At 35.5% G+C, this 22790-nt stretch overlaps 1 protein-coding gene across 1 annotated transcript in view; it reads left to right on the forward strand.

Annotated features, from left to right (window-relative positions):
• PLA2G4A (phospholipase A2 group IVA) overlaps positions 1–22790 on the forward strand; it is a 137429-nt gene that overhangs the window by 110094 nt on the left and 4545 nt on the right. The window contains exons 14-17 of the mRNA XM_019738116.3: positions 3575–3817; positions 10831–11015; positions 17904–18099; positions 19586–19743. Coding sequence (XP_019593675.3) covers positions 3575–3817; positions 10831–11015; positions 17904–18099; positions 19586–19743 — 782 coding nt within the window. The remainder of the gene's footprint in view (positions 1–3574; positions 3818–10830; positions 11016–17903; positions 18100–19585; positions 19744–22790) is intronic.

A 22790-nucleotide genomic window follows, 5' to 3' on the forward strand; every position in this document is an offset into this window, starting at 1 on the left:
GAAAGAACACTGTCCTGGAAGGAACTGAGCCTGAATTCTGGATCCTTCATATTTTTAAATTTAATTCTTTTTATTCTTCAGGTCTTTTTTTTTTTTTTTGAATTTTGAATTTCCTTTTAATGAAGGGAGCTAGCCAGTACAAAGAGTATAGACCGCATATGCCTAGCATTCCTAGAATTACTTCTGTATTGATTTAGGGACTATCAAGTAGATGTAATAATGGTTTGGCACTTACTAAGTAAATCGCGACAGAGGATCAGTACATTTGATTACCTCTGCAGTACTATCTGGTTACGTAAAAGCTGAGTTCTAGGACCCTTTGAATATGGCTGCTTTGGTTTTAGTTCTAGGCTTCCAGCCTAGATTGGAGAACGATATTTAGAATGTTTTCAAGGATTTCTTACTAGTTGTTAATACTCATTTTTTTTCCTTTTAAATAGACTTTATTTTTTAGAGTAGTTTTAGATTCACAGCAAAATTGAGCAAAAAGTACAGAGAGTTCCCATATATGCCCTGCACACACACACACACACACACACACACACACACAGAGACACACATATATACACAGCTCCCCCACTATCAACATTGTATCCCAGAGTGCTACATTTGTTACAATCAATGATTCTATGTTTACACATCTTTATTACCCAAAGTGCAAACATTAGGGTTCACTCTTGGTATTGTATATCCTATACATTTTCACTAATGTAGGACATGTATCCACCATTACAGTATCATACAGAGTAGTTTCACTTCCCCAAAAATCCTCTATTCCCTAAGAGTCTATTACCTAAGAATCTATTCATCTCTTAGCCCTCCACCCCCCAACCCCTGGCAACCCCTGGCAACAGTTGCCATAGTTTTGTCTTTTCCAGAATGTCACATAGTTGGCACCATACAGTATGTAACCATTTCAGATTGACTTCTTTCATTTAATAATATGCACTTAAGGTTTCTTCGTGTCTTTTTGTGGCTAGATAGCTTTTTTTTTTTTTTTTTGTACTGAATAATATTACATTGTCTGGATTTATCATAGTTTATTTGTGCATTTACCTACTAAATGGACAAAAAACTTGGTTGCTTCCAAGTTTTGGCATTTATGAATAAAGTTGCTCTAAACATGCATGTTCAGATTTTTGTGTGCATATAAGTTTTCAACTTCTTTGGGTAAAAACCAAGAAGTATAATTGCTGGATCATATGATAAGAGTATAATTTAGTTTTGTAAGAAACTTTCAAACTCTTTTCCAAAGTCTCTGTACCATTTTGCATTCCCACCAGCAATATATGAGTGTTTCTGCTTCTCAACATTCTCACCAGAATTTGGTGGTGTCAGTGTTTTGGATTTGGGCCTTTTCAATAGGTGTGTGGTGTTATCTCATTGTTGTTTTAATTTGCATTTCTCTGATGACATATGATGTGGAGCATTTCTTCATATTCTTACTTTCTATCTGCATATTTTCTCTGGTGAGATGTCTGTCTCTGGTGAGGTCTTCTGTCCAGTTTTTAATTGGGATCTTTGTTTTCTTATTGTTGAGTTTTAAGAATTCTTTCTACATTTTGGATAACAGTCCTTTATCAGATGTGTCTTTTACAAGTATTTTCTCCCAATGACTCATATTTTCATTCTCTTGAGGCGCCTCCATTTTGAGTCATATTGTTTTGTGCAAGATCTTTAGTCTTTTTCAACTTTAGTTTCTTCAAATCTATAGTGGCATCATTTTACCTGCTTTCACAGAATTGTTGTAATCATCAAATTAGCAAATGTATACAAAGGGCTTTGAGTTGAAAAAGGCTGTAAAATAGAAATTTACTATTAGTTTTATAGCTAATAAGCAATGGATATCATTTATCTGTTGACTGCTGTGTTTGTTCCACAAATGATGCCATTTATTAGGTTGGTGCAAAGTAATTGCAGTTTAAAAGGTTAGAAATAATTGCAAAAACCACAATTACTTTTGCACCAACCTACTACAACTATATCACAGAGAAAGGAGATCCTCTGCTATTACATAAGTTGGGTTTATTTAATAAATATGATGATGATGAGGATGATGATGATAAGGAGGATGAAGATGATGATGGTGATGATGATGATAATGGAGCAGCTGCTCCAAATATTTGGATAATAATTGAATATCTTATTCATATCCTGTGTAAATAGAGACATAAATCATTAACCTTAAAGCCTAATTTGTTCTAGCAAAAGATTTTCTTTGTCATAGTTGGCATTAGAAAAGTGTGGGAGTAGATAAGAATATGTCTTTTTTGTATGTGTGTGAATATGTAGTCATTTGGGTTTGTTCCTGAAAGAAAGATAACTGATTTACTTAGTTAAAGTAATCTTTGTGAATATTTATGTGGTATTATGTGTATTTAGTTAACATTTATTGGAAATTATGAAGTTTGAACATAGATTCTCCTTTCTCTCAACACACACACACACACACACACACACACACACACACGTTTTATGTATATTTATATACAGAGTTTCCAGAAATCTGAACAGAAGTGATTTAGGCAGGTGGGATCACACCGTCCCATATAGTGTTCTCAGATTTGGATTATGAGTGGATAACATTGGTGATGAACATAATTATGACTCTACAGCTGCTACTATAACTATGAGTATTTCTGTTCCTAACTAGTGTTTATTAAGAATTTAATATAGGCCAGGCACTTTCCTAAGAAAGGTACATGAATGCCCTAACTCAGTTAATCGTCGCAACAACCCTATGAAGTTTACCGATGAGGAAATGAAGGCTGACAAGGGTTAACTAACTGATAATCAGGGGAGAGAGAATTAGAATCCAGACAATCTGATTGTGGAGCCAATGCTCTAAATAACTACACAACATGGATTCCGGGTAGTAGTGATGTGTGTATAGATTTTTAAGGAAAAAGTCATTTGAACCGGGTAGTGGTGATGTGTGTATAGGTTTCAAGGAAAAGGTCACTTAAAGCTGCTTCTTTGGGAAAGTTGCTAAATTTTAAAACATTTTAAAGTATGTGTTTAAATTATAGGGTTTTAAACCCCAAACTTTATAAGCAGGGAAGAAATGACAGTTCCTAGGGTATTTACTGAGCAGAAAATATATGTTGAATCCTTCAGTTGTCTGTTCTGAGTTTGCAAAATTTCTGGAAGTTGACTGAACAGGATAGGGAAGGAAATTTAAGAAATGAAGAGGCTAGGATTGCATACGGTGGATTTTGCCTGTGTGACTGTGTGAGTGTTTGTATGTGTGTGTAGACAGGGAAAGGAAGAAAAGAATTGAGGGAGGGGAGAAAGGGGAAAATAAAAGTTTGCCTGGAAATCTAGGAATTCACCAAGTGATGCTGTCGAGAAGAAAACAACCTTTAGACTACCCTTGGGTATAGGGTAAAGTAAGAACAATTTAAGGACATAAATGACTAACTGAAATATGTACTATATTCATTTACGCAGATAAACATTTCTTAAGTCATCAGCCATAGAGTTTCATTGTTAATTTGAACATTCAGGTGCCCAAAGAAGGTCTTTTGTTAAATAAATTGTGGAATCTGTACGGTCATCTTTTCTTTTGCCTTAGGCACTGAAAATGAAGATGCTCAAAGGGACCATCAAAATGATAATCAAGAAAGTTGGGTGCATCGTATGATAATGGCCTTGATGAGTGATTCAACTTTGTTCAATACCAGAGAAGGACGTGCTGGAAAGGTGCACAACTTCATGTTGGGTTTGAATCTCAATACGTCCTATCCACTGTCTCCTTTTAGAGACTTGACCACACAGGAATCCCTGGATGAAGATGAATTGGATGCCGCGGTGGCAGGTAAGTACACAAAATGTAACCCATGGAAGCGAATTCAGGAGATCTTTAGTCCTTCTCTGGAGAGAAAGAGTTTAGTTATTATTAATTCTTATTCATTTATACTCAGCTACAAAAACATGAATTTAATATGTGTAAGGGCTTCACATTACTGTCTTTTGAGGGGGAAAAAATACATTGGACAGGAAATGGCAGTCATATCAGCCTAAAAAGTTTTCGTTGAAATATTGAGTGGGACCTTAGATCCTCTCTGTACTCATCAAGTTTCACTCACAGAAAACAGGAACCCTACTGAAACAAGTTTGAATTAGGCCTTTACAAAATTGTTCCAAGTCTTGGAAGAGCAGGCTGGAGGATGAGCTTCCAGAAATGATTTCAAAAACACTTCAGAATCACTCTCACAAACACCCCCACAACTGTGCTTGGCAGCAGAAATAGCAGAGACATAGCTCTGCCTCATTTCCTGTTTCAAGTCTCCCGTGGGTGTTTCTCCTTGGCAAAGGACAGGTCTCCGGCTGGCCGCAGAGCTGTAAGGGAATCTGGTAACTGTAGTCCTTAGCCTGACGCTCTACTGCAGGGCGGTGACGTGTGCAAACTAGGCGTGGGGGGGAGTGGAGAAGAGCTCACCTGTCTGCAGTATCCATCGGACTATTGAATCTGTCCTTCCAGTTCTCAGAAACATTAGTTAACTTTCTTAAGGCCACTGGCAAGACCTCATTCACTTTCAGGTTTGTCACGTAGCCAAATTCCAAAGAATAATTTCTGTATTCTTCAGTTCATGCATGTTTCAAATTAAAAGTTAAATTTATCTTGGTGACTAATCAAGACAAAATAATCTTTCTCATAATGATCCTGTCATTGTAAATTTTTCTACTTTATCATACCATCGTTTTTCCTTAGCTGCCCAAATGTCATTTCTCAGTCATTTCTGCCTCAGAACATTGTCAGGATACTATAAAAACTTAAATGGATTTTCTACTACTCTTTGTTTAAGCATCGTACCAATACAACATTTGTGAAAATTAGGACATGGCTTTAGATTTTAGTTGTTTTGTTAGTGTTGCTTCTGTGTGTTGCTTGAGCTTAAGGGAATTTGCAAAAGCAAAAGTTATTTAAACAAGAGGAGTAGAAACTCACTATACCTTGCCTTATGTTTATGGTATCAAAGGCTAGGATATGGGGTTATGTCTGGTTATATACCTTCAATCTAAACCCTTCCATATGAACAATAAATGAAAGTCTATTTGTGACAAAGTCAACGTCTATTTTTAAATTCATCCAAAATTTAACAACAACAAACTTGGCCTTACCTTCAGTGACATTGGTTTTCTTGTATTGTGGCACAAGATTCTACTTATTTCCATGACAATACCAATTAAAAGTGTCTTCTTTAGAAACATAGGCTTTATGGATGAATGATGGTGGGCTTTTAAAAAACAACTTAGTCTCCAAGAGCATTTAGAGCTAAAAAATCTCTTTAGTTATATTACTTTCTTGAAAAGGAAGATCATAGAAGATAGTTATCATCTTTACCTAAAATTACTCAGCTGAGCTAGAATTGAGATAGTTCTCCTGACATTGCTCAGAAATCTTTCCCTTCTGCTGCACTTACTCCTAGTCCTCCATTTTATTAGTCATTGCCTTGCTAATGTAAAAATGGAAGCTTCCTTTGTGTGTACTTTATTATATCTGTTTGACGTTCTTGCTTGGATCACATCACTCAGCCTAGCTCCTTCTGTGGTTTGCACAGCGTGCATTCTGCACTTCACATTTTAACAACTTCCTGGAGTTTTTCAATATCTTATGCAGATTTGAAAGTGGTAGGGTTGCTAGATAAAATACATTTCCAGTTAAATCTGAATTTCAAATTTGTTGAGATTTTTGAAATGTTTTAACCTAAATTTTTTTTTAATTAACGATTTTTGGAAAGAACTTCACATTTTACATTTTAGTGTGTATCTCATTAAAATTCAATGTCACTTATTTTGTATTTATCCAACTGAAAAAACTGTATATAGCATATTGATTTTAATCAAAAAATCCAGTTTGATCAGTGTTGAGTTTATTCAGGTTAATTATTTACAGACCAACATTGCTAAAATTGACTTCATTTTGGGGCCGGCCCCGTGGCTCAGGCAGTTGGAGCTCCGTGCTCCTAACTCCGAAGGCTGCCAGTTTGATTCCCACAGGGGCCAGTAGGCTCTCAACCACAAGGTTGCTGGTTCGACTCCCGCAAGGGATGGTGGGCTGTGTCCCCTGCAACTAGCAACAGCAACTGGACCTGGAGCCGAGCTGTGCCCTCCACAGTTAAGATTGAGAGGACAACAACTTGACTTGGAAAAAAGTCCTGGAAGTACACACTGTTCCCCAATAAAGTCCTGTTCCCCTTCCCCAATAAAATCTTAAAAAAAAAAAAAAAAAATGACTTCATTTTGGACTGAATTCACTACATTGATGTGTTTTCTCAGACAATGCCCTTACTAAGATAAACTCTTTTATTTCCCTCTGGTTATTTCCAAGTTTTAGCATTATGATGTGTGTGGAATGAAAAGTTAAAATGTTCATCAGAAACTGTGTTCATATTGGTTCACAAAGTCTTTATTGAAACTCCTATTATACAGTTTAAATACCATAATTTAAATACAACATTAATTAAGATTATTTCTCTTTTATTTTTGTGCTCCCATATAAAAAGACAATTGAGATTTTTATCTATTGTAGATATGATGTTGGGAAAATCTTAAATTTCAGTTTATCTTATGATGATGTTGTTTATACCAATTAAAATATGAGCATCTTTTAAAACAACTTCTCAACCTAAACTGAGAAAAAATGAGTGCACTATTTTTGTGCCTCTTTCTACACCTTGCAGATAACCTTTTGAAAACAAGAGAAATAATAAGATGACAAAATTCCCCTCATGTGTTTACTTCAGAATAGTTCTGTACCTGTAGAAACTAATTTTGGAGAAGCTATCCATTGGTTACATGACTTGTTTCCTGTTTACTTTTGTGTTTATGCTATTTACTGAGACATACACCATCTGGAATAAGGAATTGAGACATGCGTCCATTCAGGCCAGAGTTCAAAACACAACCATCCAAATATTTGTGCATCGTAAATTGAATCTGTGTGATGTATTTATAAAATGACCGTCACAAACATGCACAGTGGAACTGCTTTAAGGAAATGGTCATAACTATAAAACATATCATGTTTCCATACCTATGAAAAAAATCAGATTAACTCATTCACAGGTTTGAGAACCATGTATGCTTTAATTTATGGGAAGATATTCTTTCACAATGGTATTTTCAAACTCTATGACATTTCAGTAGATGATGTACAGTAAATCAGGTTCAAGTTCAAATAAATTTGAAAACACTAACTATTCCATCCCCCTCTTCAAAATGTAATGGGATACTCTAGTGAGTTGGAGAAGTCCTACTTCAAGGGGCCTCAAGTGTAGTAGTTTAAAAGTAAACTGGCTTACGTTGGAATCCTGGCTCCGCAATTTATTGACTGGACAATCTTTTGCAGTTACTTAGCATAAGCTTCAGTTAACAATGATAGAAAAGTAGAGTTACAACTAAAAACCAGCAACCCTGGTCGTGATGCAACCGTAGGTTCTTGAGGATGTGATGGTCTTCACTGTTTTCAAGTTCACTTATAAAATGGAAATAATAGTGATACCTATTAAGGATTCTGTAGCATCTTCATTAGAAAGTGTTGTTAGTCCAAAGCACAGTTAGCATAGGGAACACACAATACGTTTGCCGGGTGAGTCTTATAGATCTCAAACCTAATTGATGTTGAATCGTATATGTCGCACACCTATTTCCTCATGGAACTCTTGTGTATAGGACATCTGTTAATATCTTGTAAAATTATGTGCTTTGAAACACAATTAAGAAACACTACTTCCTGTCAGTTTATCTGGAAAGTTGGAACTGTGGTGTTTAGCTATATGCCAGAGCTGGGAATTGGTCCACATAACAACTTTTCTCTCAAATGTAATCTTGGATTTAAAGGAGGGTAAATGAAATTATAGTTTCATGAGAAGGGACAAATCAAACAAAATATGAGAAAACTGGTCTGTTTGTGGTTAATCCTTTAGAAAAATTTAAAAAGCACTAAGTTTATGAAGCCAAATAAAAATTTGTGAATTATCATTAAACTTTATCATTATTACATAATGATGATCATTTTTATGTTAGGGAAAATCACTGCATTATTTCATTAATGTGTGTTTATTTTTTTCTTCATTTTGATAAGATACATATGTGTATTAATGTGGTTTTAATGGTTGACAGATGCATGTGTAGATAACCTCTGTATATTATAGTTATTGCTTTTTAAGTTATCCATGTTAAACCCTTTTAGTTTTATGGTTGTGCCACTTTCTTTAGAAACATTGTCACACTGTGCACAGGGCTTAAACTTTGTGGAAATGGTTAGAATCTTCACTCTTACTATCTATGTGAAACTGGATCTCTCTGGACCCCAGTTTCCTTACCTTTAAAATGACAGTAATAATACCTCCTTTGTAAGAGTCTTAAGAGGATTATAAATCTTATAAATGAAATTTCTAATACATTATAGATGCTCAATGTAAATGAAGCTGCTTTTATGAAAAATAAAAGTACCCAAATAATGAATTTTCAGCTTCATAGTAAAACATGTAAAAACTAATATAAGAAAAAGGCTCATGATTTTTCACTTTTAAAAAGTTCACATATGTAGTTTTTAAACAATACAAATTTCAAGGGAATAAATATTACAGTTGGGTTTGATCATATATATATTTTTTTCAATTTTATTATTCTGAAGTTCCAGATTCTGTGATAGAAATTTAGAAGCTTGGCGTTTGGCAAAGTACACTGTCACTATAATCCATAGATACTTGATAAGAAAAGAGAACTAACCTGAAGATAATTATTGAAAGAATGATTTCTCATATCTCTCCTTGTCAGCCTAGGCATACACCTTGAACTTTTTGCTTGGACTTGTTGTTTTGTTTTTTTAACTGGCCTGTTTTTCATTCAGTTATATGATCTTATTCTTGTCTAAACCTAGTCCCCCATAGCATTTTGTGTGTGCATGTGTGTTTTTTCAGCATATTTGTTTTTCACTTAAGATCATTTATTCACACCTTCCCTCTTTCCTTCAGCTATTCTGGGCAGTACAAATCACCTCAAGTGTAAGCTCTTTCTCTCTTTATTCATAAACATCACTACTATATATTTATAGCATTCATTTGTTACTAAGTATTTTAGAGATGAGAAATTTTAATAGATATGAGAAAAGAAAACACATGACTTAACTGTGGAAACAGGATATTAATGGTTTCTTAAGTAACTAAAGCAAAGTCTAATTTAGAACCATTTCGAATCACATTGAATAAACTTCATGGCTAATTGTCTAATAGGTGTTTTAATTTTAGTTTTAGTCATGATAAGTATCGTGGTTTTAATTGGACAATAGAAATTTAAAGATTTGCCTTCCTTTTTTTATCTCTAGCTCTTAAAATGCAATGATAAAATTGACTGAAAGAATTATAGTCAGTGTCATTCTTATTTAGAAATATACAGAGGAAACTAACATGCAGTGAATGGTTTCCATCTATGTGCTGAACTTTTTTTTTTTTTTTCTTGGATAATAGGTATTAACAAGATTTTACAGGTGGTTCTATAAACATGGGTGACCCTGTAGTTTTTGTTGTTTTCTCTATGAAAGTGCTTCCCAATGGAATTGAAAAGCTTGCTCAGAGAGCATAATGCATGTCTAATACGAACACCTTCACTCTAGTCCACTGTAATAGATCTCCCACTTGAATGTTGCCCGCCTTCTTTCTAACAGAACAAGTGGGGACAAAGGGACAGAACAAAACAATTGCATGTCATTTCCTTCAGGTCAAATGAATTCAGTTGTGATCACATTTCTTTCTCCTGGGAAGTGAATCAGGATTACCACATATAAATGAGAAGAGCAGCCTGTTGTGAATATTACTTTTTCATAAAACTAATGATTTCTAGGCCCTGCTTTCTTTTAGATGTCTTGTCATCTTTATTTCTCTCTCCTTCTATGCTGTGGCCACACGGGGCTTCTTGCTGTTCCCAGATATACCAAGCAAGTTCTTCTGCCTTAGGGCTTTTGCTCTAGCTCTTCCCTCTCCCTGGAAAAAATGTCCCCCAATCTTTAGATGGCCAATTCTGTTGTACGAATCTGGTCTCAGCTCACGGTCTCCTTCTCAGAGAGGTCGCTCCGGACTATCCAACTGAAGTGACTCCCTGTTACAGTACCCTCTTATTTTCTTCAATGCATTAATCACTGTCTGAACTATCTTTTAATATTTATTGACTAATTTGTCATCAATGTACTCAGAATATAAGCTCTGTTAGAGAAGACTTTGCATCAACCTTGTGTAGCACCTAGAAGGATGCCTGAACAGTAGCAGACGATCCATGTTTGCTGAATGTGTTGGCTAGATTATATTTTTGGACTCCCATCACCTAGAGAGATGCAATGTGGGACCCATTCCGACTCTGCCACTCCCCAGTTGTGTCACTTTAGAGCTGAATTTCATTTATTACATCCTCCATTTGTAAATCTCCCCGACCTTACATGTCTGTTATCAGACTGAAACCAAATAACGTATGAGGAAATGTTTTTAAATCAGTAAAGACCTATAAAGGGATCTTTCTGCATAGCTTAGAGTTAATACCAGGGCTGGACTGAGTGCTTCCCATGTATTGTTTTACTTAATCCTTGCAGCAATTTTATTTGCTTGAGTCTTTTACCCCGGTGTTACAGATGAACAAACTAAGAGTTAAAGACAATAATTAATTTACGGTTGCTAAAGCTTGGACTCATGCCCAGCTCTCTTTGTCTCCAAAGCCTGAGGGCCTAGCCACATGGAATTCTATCTCACAGATTTACTAACAAATATGTTTATACTCTAAATCATGTTAAATGGTTGTTTAATTCATTCTCTCTCTCTTTTTTCCTTTTTAAAGATCCTGACGAATTTGAGCGAATCTATGAGCCTCTGGATGTCAAAAGTAAAAAGATTCACGTAGTGGACAGTGGCCTCACATTTAACCTCCCTTACCCCTTGATCCTGAGACCACAGAGGGGAGTCGATCTCATCATCTCCTTTGACTTTTCTGCAAGGCCAAGTGATTCTAGTCCTCCATTCAAGGTAAGGACTAGAATATTGATGTCACATTCCTTTATCTATCACATTGCTTTGCATGCCTTGTAGGGATCTTACTTAGTCCTCTTGACCCCAACTTCTTATCCCTTTAACCTGGTATCTACATGATTATGGGGAATATTTCTTAAAACACAGATATGATTCAATTACTCCCCTGCTTAAAGAATTACTCCCCAATTTAAATTGCTCTCCATGACCCACGGTAAAGCTCAGAGTCCGAGCAGGACAAGAACGATGCAATGTATGTGAAGTTCTGGAAGGAAATTAGGATGAGATGTGGGAGTTAGTAGGTAAAAGGGAATGAAAACCATGCATGGGGAATATAGACTGTGAGAAGAGAAGAGAACATAACATAGTATCTTGAAGATTCAAGAACAATATCAGTTGAAAAGGATGAAATCGAGGAAGTGTGCAGGGTTATGAAAACCAATTGAAGATATTTAAGAAGGAAGTCTTTCGTGAACTGGACAAGAGCAGTTTCTGTAGGGTTTAAGGGCAGAAATTATACTGTAGTGATATGAGGGATGAATGGAAGTTTTAAAAAAATGCAGACAGTTCTATCAAGTGGCCAGGGAAGAAGGAGATGGACTACATTTGCAAGCGGATATGGGGAACGGAAAATTGTGTGTGTGTGGAGGGGTATTTTACCACTTGTAGCTTGAAACCTATGGACATGTCCAGCTGTACATTTTCATAGATGTGCTTCTCTCTCCCCCATATGTGTATATCTCTCATAGCATTTCATTCATTCACCCACAAAAAAATGTCCTACATACATTTTGGCCAGCACTTATAAAGGAATTAGAGAGAAATGATTAAAACAAAACACACACACACACACATACACACACACAAATATAGTGCTCTAGTCCCCACGGAGTTCACAGACAGTGGAAGTAATATGTATGTAAATAAATGCAGACAACATACCTTGAAAATTGCTGCATTAGTAGAATTTACTAAGTCCTTCATACTGAAACTATGACAGTGGAGGTCAAAAACGATAACATTTGAGGTGCATCTGAAGAAAGTTTGAGGTGTTCCAGGTGGAGGGAACAATAACAGTCATGGTTTTACTTGGGTGAGGCCATAGTACAGCTCATCGATCTTTCTATATTTCCTATTCAGAACTTTTTCTCATTTCTTCACTTTTATTCTCCCTGTGCCCCTGGCTCTGCTACCTCCATCCTCTTACTCTCAAAACATAGTGTTGACTCCTAATTTCTATAAAAGTTTAATGTCCTCAGATGAGCACTTTCTTAACTTCCCTGCCTAACGATGAAACTCCTTCCACAGCCGTTATTTCCCTCCTTCCCTCTTGCCCCAATATAGACGTTTCTATGTATTTTTATATCTCCTTTCCACTGCTCACCCCTTAACCTTCCCAAGGATGTGATTCTACCATATATGTCATCTCTCCACTCTCCAGTAACATCTTCATTAATGACTCCTAGCCATCAGCACTTAAACATGCTCGAATCTTTTCTGTTAACAACCTACCTCTCTCCCTGATATGTACAGAGGGTGCCAAAAAAAAAAAAAAGTATACAAATTTTAAGAAAGGAAAAAACTGTATTAAAATTGAAATACTCAATATATGCTGACAAAAGATGAATACAAGTCATGCGTATACATTTTTTTTGACACCCCCTCTGTGTATCTCCTTTTATTATTAGTTTCATATAGCATGAAACTTACTACTCTGAAATAGTACATTGTCTTTTCAGAGATTAAATATAAAGAAAATTGCAATATGTTATATATAATACATTTTTTCTCCAAAAAATGAACTTCAGAAATTTCAAAGTCAAAATGGACTTTTCAGAATCACTTGGAATATTGAAAGTGATTTTTCTAAACTTATGATTGTTGTTATGATTGTCATTATAAAAATATCCATTTGTATATAGATCTAAAAATTACTCAAATATAATGAGTAAATTGATAAAAATATTGTACTATTGATGTTAAAGTAGGTTCCTTATTTTAGATACAACATAATAAGGTTTAAAAATTGGTAAGAAATCTACATAAAGTCTTTTGGTAGGAGAGAAAATCCAATATAAGAATGGGATATATACAATATGAGTTTGTTAAGGTGATTAAAGAGGAAATAATTTCCTATATTTAAGGCTGAAATATGAGGTGACATTTGTAATAAAAGAGTATAAATGCTGGGCAAAATATTAGAACCACTAACTTTATTTCAGTTGTTGATATAAGCATTTCATACATATAGTTAAATGTCAGATTTTGTCAGGGAAATGTAGAATGAGAGATATCATAGCTTTTGATAAAGACAACCACTCTATTATATCTACATTGTAACCGGCCTTGAAAGTTGATGACATCAATATCAGTGACACTGGAATTTGTTTTGCTTTGTTGTGTTTTGTTTTAGATTCGTAGGCACACACCCTAATTAATAGTTCAGATATAAAGAGCCTCATGATTTTAAATAGGATTCTTGTAAATTGATTTAATAAAAGCAGCTCTGTGTTTCATTTTGTCTTTTTGTTGTTGTTGTTAACCATTTAATAACTTAGATACATGCCATGCAAATTTAGTTTACATTAGGGTCCACTCAATGAGAATTCTAATAAGATTTGTCTTTGAGGTGGTCATGAAAATAAGCCAGAGTCTTCATATTCAAGTGTGCAAAAGAAACAGATTGTGAATTTAGGGGGTGAAGGAAGCTTTGTATCTTTTGAGAAGCAAGCAAGGAATATAGGAAAATTCAGAGTTTATATCTGTAATTTTTTTTTCTTTATCTTACTAAATTTTATGGGGAGTAATAGAGTAATTGTGCCATAAGTTATGTAATTTTATATTATGTTGCCATATATTGGACATAAATCTAGCTCAGTTTTTCAGTGCTCTTTGAAATGCTTAATGACCAGAAGCCAGAACAATGGGTTCATTTTCTTAACAATTAAAGGAAAGAAGTTTGAAGGAGAAAAGGAGAGAAGGGGGCAATGAGGGAAGGAGACAAGGAAGAGAGAAGGAAGGAAAATTTGAAATGAGCTGGACTTCACAAAGGATAGAAGTAATGTGTCTAAATTAATTTCATCCCCCTGTATTTTCTCAAGGTCAAAATCACATTTAAACCCACAAATAATGGGGAAAAAAGCATCTGTGTTTTTCCACATTAACCTAATTTATTTGTTGACATTAGGGCTTGATCATTGTTTTAGAATCTCTGCATATGATTTACTTACGATTTTTAGGTTGGGTCACACCCTCATGGCCAAACCAGTCCAAGCGATAGCTATGTGGACATCAATCCATCACGGCTGACGAAGGAAACTGCACGTTATTAAATGTAACATTTATAGATTTACTTCTCATATTTGTTTCCTGGCACCATTGTAACCAATTGCCACAAACATGGTGGCCTAAAGCAACAGAAAGTATTCTTTCACAGTTCTGGATGGCAGAAATTGAAATCAAAGTGTCCTCAGGGCCACACTCCCTCCAAAGCCTCTGTGGGAGAATTCTTCCTTGCATTTTCGAGCTTCTGGTAGATCCAGGCTTTCCCTGGCTTGTAGCTGCATAACTCCCTTCTCAGACTTCATATGGCCTTCTCTGTGTGTGTCTTCTTATAAGGACATTTCTGTCTTTTAAAGATATTTGTCATTGGATTTATAACTCACCAAGATTATCCATGATGATCTGAACTTAATTACATTTGCAAAAACCCCTTTTCCAATTAAGGTTATATTCACAGGTCGTGAGGGGTTGTTAGAGCATGAATTAAACTATTGGAGGGCCACCATTCAACCCACTACACCCGTATTGGTTACTGAGAATCAGCTGTCTTGTGACGAGTAGATATACCCAACATTAATTTCTCCTTACGTATTTTTGTGAATTTATAGTAACCTCTTATTGAAGAAGCGCTAACACAAACTGCAAAATTGTATGTAAATTCTACACACTATTAGATATAGAAAATTATTTTCATGCCTATTGCATTATAAAGCTCTTGGATCCTAATACCAGCATGCTTTTTATTGGAAGTAAGAATGACCAAGACCACAAAATAATGAATTATACATTATAATTTCTAGCCACTGTATTTTATCTTAGTTGCTTCAATAATTTTTTAAGAGTCTGTAAATTTACTTATATCTTTTACGCCATATCTCCCTCTAATCTAAAAATAGGTTTTAAATAATGAGAAGTATCTTAGAAAGCACATATCCTAGTTTGTACAGAAAAAAAATCTCATTTTCTATAAAGAAAAGCTAATTTATTATAGGTATAAATATATTATGTATTTATAAATATATATATTTATCTACATATATGAATAAATAAATATGGCATATACATGTCATTCGCACTATAGTTTGAATAACATTCTATGTCATTTAGGTTGTTTTTCCTGTCTTTCTAGATGTTTTAGTACTCAAAAAAAAAAACGAGCACAAACATTTTGCAAATGATCATTTGGAAGGATACTATCAAATTTTTATCTCCACAGAAAACAATTTAAGTTATTACTATGTAAATTTACCATTAATTAGTCTATGGAAATCTGTTTGCTAGTTTGGAAACATTAGCAAGCTCTTTTTTTTTTTCTCCTATTCTCATGCAATTGATTCACAGTGTGAACTTTTGGTTTTGTTTTGTTTGATGTTGCATAGTCTGGAATGAATAATTGTGAACAGCACTAGACAAGAAATAACAGATATCAAATAACAGCCAAAATGGAAGGTTAGAATAGAATAGAGTTCTGGCATATCGCTGTAATTTGTGGAGCAGCAATTATTTTGCTCACTGCATTCTTTTCAAGGACTCTTTTCAAACTTGTCTGTGTCATTGTTTCTGACTTTACAAGCAGAGAAATGAGACATCAAGGCAGAGACGGTTTTCCATTCTGTAATCACTGTATTGTCATCGGTTTTTGATCTTTCCACATCAGGATCATGTAAGGAAAGGGAAAGTTTCCATCTCTTCCTGATTCCAGCATAAAATAGTTTGGTCTATCTAAAAATAGTTTGGTCTTTTACCTCATGAAATTCCCTTTTCCTCTTTCTTCGTATTCCACACATCGTTGGTCATACCCTTGAGTCATGTTTGTAAACACTAGCAAGCTCTTTTTTCTCTGTATTCTCACGCGATTCATTCTCAGTGTGAACTTTTGGTTTTACTTAGATGTTGAATAGTCTGGAATAAATAATTACGAACCATGCTAGACAAGAAATACCGAGCTGAATAATTCAACTGAACCAGATGGAGGGGAAGAGTGATAAAAGTTTTCTGAAGTTTCAAACAAGAAAATAGTCATATATATGGGATTTTCCGTAAACTACAATCATATTTAGCTTAATAGTATAGGAAAGAAATGCTTTAATAGACATTAAACCTTTTGTTGTCTCGTATTTTTATTTCTTTGTAAATGGCTTCTAGAGAGAGTTGATCAACTTAAAATTCACAACATTCCAGAAGCATCAAGAGCAGTGAAAGTTCAATGAAAAGTATATTTTTCTCTAAATTTAAGGTGCTATCTTAAAGTGCTTGATTCCTGGCATATAAATTACTGAGTTTTTAAAAATACATGCTCTCATTTAATCCTCACAGCAATCCTAAGGAAGGTAATAGTGTTAACTTGTTTTTTTACAGTGATAGAAAATGAGATGCTGAGAATTAAGAAACAGGTGAAATGTAAGTGAAATAGACTTGGGAGCCTACGATTTCAGGGATAGTGAACATCCTGCTCCCTGTTTGTTTGTTGGTCGGTCGGTTGTTGTTACTTATGATCCCCATGGTGCCATTAGGGAAATACTTCAGCCCCCAAAATAGTTCTAATAGCAATCTTATGGGCTATATATTATTATTACCTTCCTTATTTTATACTTGAGGATATTGAGTGTGGAAACATTAAGAAATGTGCCCAAGGTCCCATAGCTCACACTTGAACTCAGGCAATCTGACCCCCCAGCATCAGTTTCTTATGTGCCCCGCTTCCCCTTAAGCTGCACATAAATAGAAATAAGCTCTATTCTCCACATTGATTTATATTGATGTAAAATTTAATATTGTGTGTGTGTGTGTGTGTTTACTCACTTCCTTAGTCAGCCTTGATGCAGAAACAAACCTAAAATCTTAGTGGCCGACTATAAACACGTATTTTTTGGTCAACTTACTTGTCAGCAGCTGCAGATCAGCTGCTGTGGCTGCATTGTGAGTCTTTTCACTCCGGTGGGGAAGTTAATCATCTTACCAGGAAGGGAGCTAATCTGTGGAAACAAACACACAATCTGCCACACCCGTTAGCTAAACTCTTGGTACCTCTGCATGGCCCCCGCTTGGCCACTACACGTATGATAAAAACATGCTGAGGCCAGACGCTCAACTTCTTTCTGTAAACAGAAGAAAAAAAGAAGCTGATTCAAAGTAACTTAAATATTTTTGTATACATAAAATTTATTAATTGTACTTAGTTATGTGGACATGATATAGGTAAAAATACAGTAACAGAGTGTTCCTCATTCTGATTCATCACATTCTTTGACTCATAAGGGTTAAAAAACATTCACAGGGCTTATAAATGCCCAGAATCTGTAATTTTTTTTTTTCCTATAGCAATTACCTCCATATCATTTCATTCAGTTCAGTTCATCAATAATTTTCCAATGGACCTAGCCCCGTGCCAAAAATTAACATAACAAGACTGAGTTTGTTCATAGAGTCCTTTTATATTTTTTTTGCGATTAATGAACTTCTTGAGAATGGGGTCATTATTTGTCTTAGCAAGGAGTACACTGCAGGCACATAGTAAACACCTAATGAATATTGAAGGATGGCAGAACCGACTGAACAAGTGAAAACTGACAATTCCCAAATGCATCTTTCCTTCTTCCATAGGAGCTTCTCCTTGCAGAAAAGTGGGCTAAAATGAACAAGCTCCCCTTTCCAAAGATTGACCCAAATGTGTTTGATCGAGAAGGGCTAAAGGAGTGCTACGTCTTTAAACCCAAGAATCCTGATGTGGACACCGATTGCCCGACTATCATCCACTTTGTGTTGGCCAACATCAACTTCAGAGAGTACAAGGCTCCAGGTACGTTGGGAATGAGTTGTTTTCTGTAAAGTAGAAATCTGGTAAAGGAGCAAGACTGACAGTAATTAGGTTCACACTGGCCCTGGCCGTACCAGCTATTATTACAATTTTGAATGCTTTCCTTACCTTGATAATTAACTACTCTCTGAGACCCCCAAGTACTCCCCACCTTTCTCACTCCAAGATCCCCTGGGTTCTTCACAATTCAGAAACTAGAGGGTTAACAACTAGCTCAGTAAAAACAGATGTGGGGTGTTACTCCAAAACACCAGATTATTTTTTCTCTGATTAGTTGGCGCTCTTATCATCAGGGCTGTTAAATATTTTGAATATCACTGTTGTGAAGGGAGCCCTTGTTTCAGAACAAATCATGCGAAAGTTTTGGGAATGTTCGCTGACCACAAGATGAATGTAATCTAGCATTACAACATGGCTGATAGTTTCATGTTGCCATGTTATATTTTATACAAAAAGAGAATCAAATTCAAAGCACAGTCACCCTGCTGTACCACATTCAGAGCAGCCTATAAACTAAACTCTTCAGTAGCCGGAAAGATCTAGAGATTGACAGGCAAGATGGTGAAGAACTAAAAATCAAATTATTTTAGGACCAAAAATGTAAAGGGGAAGACACAAGAAATAGTCCTGGAAGATTTGACAGGAAACCATGGAGAAGAAAGTGATTTTTCTAGATGATAGAGGAAGACAGAGAAAGGATCAATAAGGATGGAAGTTATGAGTCAAAATTCAAAACAAGAGAAGGAAGAATGGACTGTTATTTTTAGTTATTGAACAGTGGAGTACTGGAAACCTAGGGAATTTTCTATTACTGTTAATTCTCAAGGCAAGATTGTATAGGGGAATTCTGTAGCATGAAGACTGTTAGACAATGTTTGGTTTGGGTTCCCCCAGAAGCAGATGCTGAGCGAAGGATTCAAGTACTAATAGTTTATTTGGGTGAACTAGGGAACTTTAGTAAGGAAGGGGAAGGTGATAAAAGGAAGGCAGACAGGAAAAGATGTGTTAGTGAGTCAGCTGAACTTGATCCTGCTGGGAAACTCTCAAAAATGAAATAGAACCTGTACCAGAATCATCCTTTCCACCCACATAGTGAGAGACAAGAGAACTGGGGTACTTATATCCTAATTCACCAAAGTCTTTGGTTGACTGCTGCCTGGGGCAGAGTATTATTTACCAGGATGTCCAGCCTGCTGCTAGTGAACAAAGCCACCTTGCACAGTTGCAGGGAGGGGTAGAAAGCCCTTAGGCACAGCGATGCAGATACTGGCAATCGGAAGTTGTCCAGTCAAAACACACAGAAATTCTCACCCAGGGAATATGGGTGGAGGCACAGCCGTGCATACCGTGACCTCAGTAGGGACTCCCAGTGTTATGTTTATGACTATTTGTAAATTTTATTCCCTGGGTTTTAGAGATATTTTGTAGTTTTCCAAATAACACCATTTGAGACTCTTCTGATATTTAGGTGTTCCAAGAGAAACTAAGGAAGAGAAAGAGATAGCTGATTTTGACATTTTTGATGACCCTGAATCACCCTTTTCAACCTTCAACTTTCAATATCCAAATAAAGCATTCAAAAGGCTGCATGATCTGATGTACTTCAATACCCTGAACAACATAGATGTAAGTATTGCCTACGGTCACTGACAATGTCAAATATTTCGTATCGCGTAAACATAGCAATACCTCTTTTTAATTAATTAAAAATAAGGTTTATGAATGACACCACCCAAGTGATATGATTTTATTCTTTATGAAATATTTTATTACTCTCCAGAGGAACCTTATAAAATTCACAAATAAGAAAATGAATGCCTCCAAGTTGGCAAAGCCTACCTTTTATACTATTATTTGATTGACAGATTGGTCAATACTCAGCTTCTTTGCCCAAGTTTCTAATGTATTCGTCATATGGTAAAATAAATTAGAAGTAGGGAGAAAAATGATAAAAAGGAAATATAAAATTAGGAAAGTGAATGTAACCAAAAGTGTAGTTTTAATCTGCAAAAATATCATGTGTTTTAATGGGTATACTCATGCTTTTAAATGTCTTTATTTTGGGGGATCTTAGTAATAATTATAAAAGTAGTCGCCTCCCCATTTTTAGTCCTTGGTATATCAAGTATGTTTTGCTTTAGAAACTTTCGAAACAAGCCATTCTCTTCAGTATAATCATTCTTATCACTGGTATATCTGCTGCTAAGATTCTTTGTCCCTGTCAAATCTTTAGTCTCTAACTCACCATTTGGGAACACTGTTGTGTAATTGGAACCATGTTGGTTTATAGGGCCAATCCCAGTGTCTTGACAAGTCATTATTAGTTGGGAAAGCCCAAGTTCATTAGCCTAATTGGGTTTTGCACCTTAGAAAAATAGAATAACAGAAAAAGAATAAAAAAGAAAGAAAGAAATTAAATGGAGAGGGAAAGGTATCATATATGCCAGCCTTTTCGAGACTGTGTGAATGGCTCAAAAGAACATGCTGTATGTGTATGAGTGCTCTTTGTATATGAGATTTAATTAGATTTTGTGAGCTAATAGGATTGTGGCACATCTAGTTTGCTTGTTTGTTTAGTTTGGCCGGAGACTAGTAATAATTAATTGTGTGCAGTTATAGCAGTTACACTGTAATATGTTTGTTAATCAATATCTTTAAAGTTTTGTAAACATAGGAATTTTCCCCCAATAAGCTTCATTTCTTGCAACTCTAAAATGCTTTCTTCTTAGGCTTCATGGATGAATAATATGCGATAATTCATGCTTAATGCATTTTATGGCATATATCACTTTCTATATATTTTTATTCCCTTTTTCTTTTGTCTCACAAGCAGTGGACATCTGAGATCCATATGCTACATTGTTTCTGTTGTGATGGTGAAAATTTAAAGAATATTAAGAGAAAATCAGTATTTTAAGCTGTGATTTATATGGAGTGAACATTCTCAAAATAGAGTTATGTTTTATAAAAAACCTGCTGCTAAAGATAAGTGAACTGAGGGGCAATATCAGAGTAAACTATTTTTCCAGCATGAAGCCAATACACTCAAAAGTATTATATATATTGGGATAAAATGTATTATACTTGATCAGTCATCCTCAAATGGAAAGAAAATTAGATTGTAAGAATATATAAATAACTTATTGGACTTGAGAGAATAAAAGATACACACATACACATCTGTGTGTATGTGTATACACACATATATATATATATATATATATGCGTGTCTACATCTATGTGTATTGAGTATATATATACACGTATGTACGTGCGTATATACATATGTAACTTAATCCGCTGCATTTCTCTCATTGTTTTCAGTTCTGGTTTATATAAAACCTGCTAAGCTATTCGCTATAAAAAATGATATACCGTGTTTCCTCCAAAATAAGAACTAACTGGAAAATAAACCTTAGCATGATTTTTCCGGATGACATCCCCTGAACATAAGCCCTAATGCGTCTTTTGGAGCAAAAATTAATATAAGAGCCGGTCTTATTTTCGGGGAAGCACAGTAGTTCTATTTACATATTTTACAAACATTCTTCAAAGTAGTTTGTTTGACACATAGGTGAAAAAGTTAAAGGCTGAACAAAAATAAAGTGAATGCCAAAATAACTGTCCTGACATAGTTCATCAAATGTTCATCTTTCACGAACCACTTAATTAAGCAGGTTTTAATCGCTTCCAAGAACTTTTCTGGCGCAGCATGTAGAAGCAACATCTTTGGCTTTATATCATGTGTAGATCCCAGATGGGCCAGTTGTGTGACTTTAAATACACTACTTACATGTTTTGGGCCTCAGTTTGCTCATCTCTAAAACAGGTGTAGCAGTATCTATCATAATGGCAGTAGGGAATCTTTAATCAGGTGATGTGTGAACAGTGGCCCTGCAAACATAAGCTGCCCAATAAACAGGAACCTTAACTATGCGTGTCTGTATATATGATGGATATACCCCAAGACCTTTGCAAATGCCCAGAATTAAAAATATAGACAAGTCTGAACAAGTAATAGCAGCCTAAGCAGTAAATAAATATTTTTCAAATGAATAAATATAGGTTTCCTCTTAAATTATATGACCATTGAGACTTGTGTTCATGTGATTCTTGGGTGTGTGTGTGTGTGTGTGTGTGTGTGTGTGTGTGTGTGTGTGCAACTCATACCCAGGTAAGACTTCTAGTTTTCACCGACATTTTCTTTTTCTCTCTTGGGATTACTCCCACATCTCCCATGTCCCATGTCTCTACCAAGAAGACATATTTTATGATAACTAAAGTGTCTTGATAAGTGGTGATAAATAAAGAGCAACAAATTGCTGAGGTAGGAGCTGGGGAATTCGTGCACCCCATTTAAATAGGTTATTAATTCACCCTTCAACAACACAACACACATTTACTTGTGGTAGACTGCCAGGATTGCTTGCAAATTGTGGACATTGTGAATATAAACTCTTCTAATGCAAAGACACTTGACTGCCAAGTCGATAGGAGACAGTTTTCAAGTTCGTGGCCATGACCCCTGTGGCATAAAATACAATTTTCATCTTCAATTCTCATCCTGCCATCAATTTGTACTCTGGAAAGGCCACCCTGTCTCCGACAGCCGTAGCTTCTGTTGCTTTCTTTTCCCCAGTGATCCTCACTGGCCTGAGTTGCTGAAGCTAAAT

The sequence above is a fragment of the Rhinolophus sinicus genome, chromosome 11 (genome assembly GCF_057876585.1).
Source record: "Rhinolophus sinicus isolate RSI-liver-muscle chromosome 11, RSI-T2T, whole genome shotgun sequence".
Classification (NCBI taxonomy): Eukaryota; Metazoa; Chordata; class Mammalia; order Chiroptera; family Rhinolophidae; genus Rhinolophus; species Rhinolophus sinicus.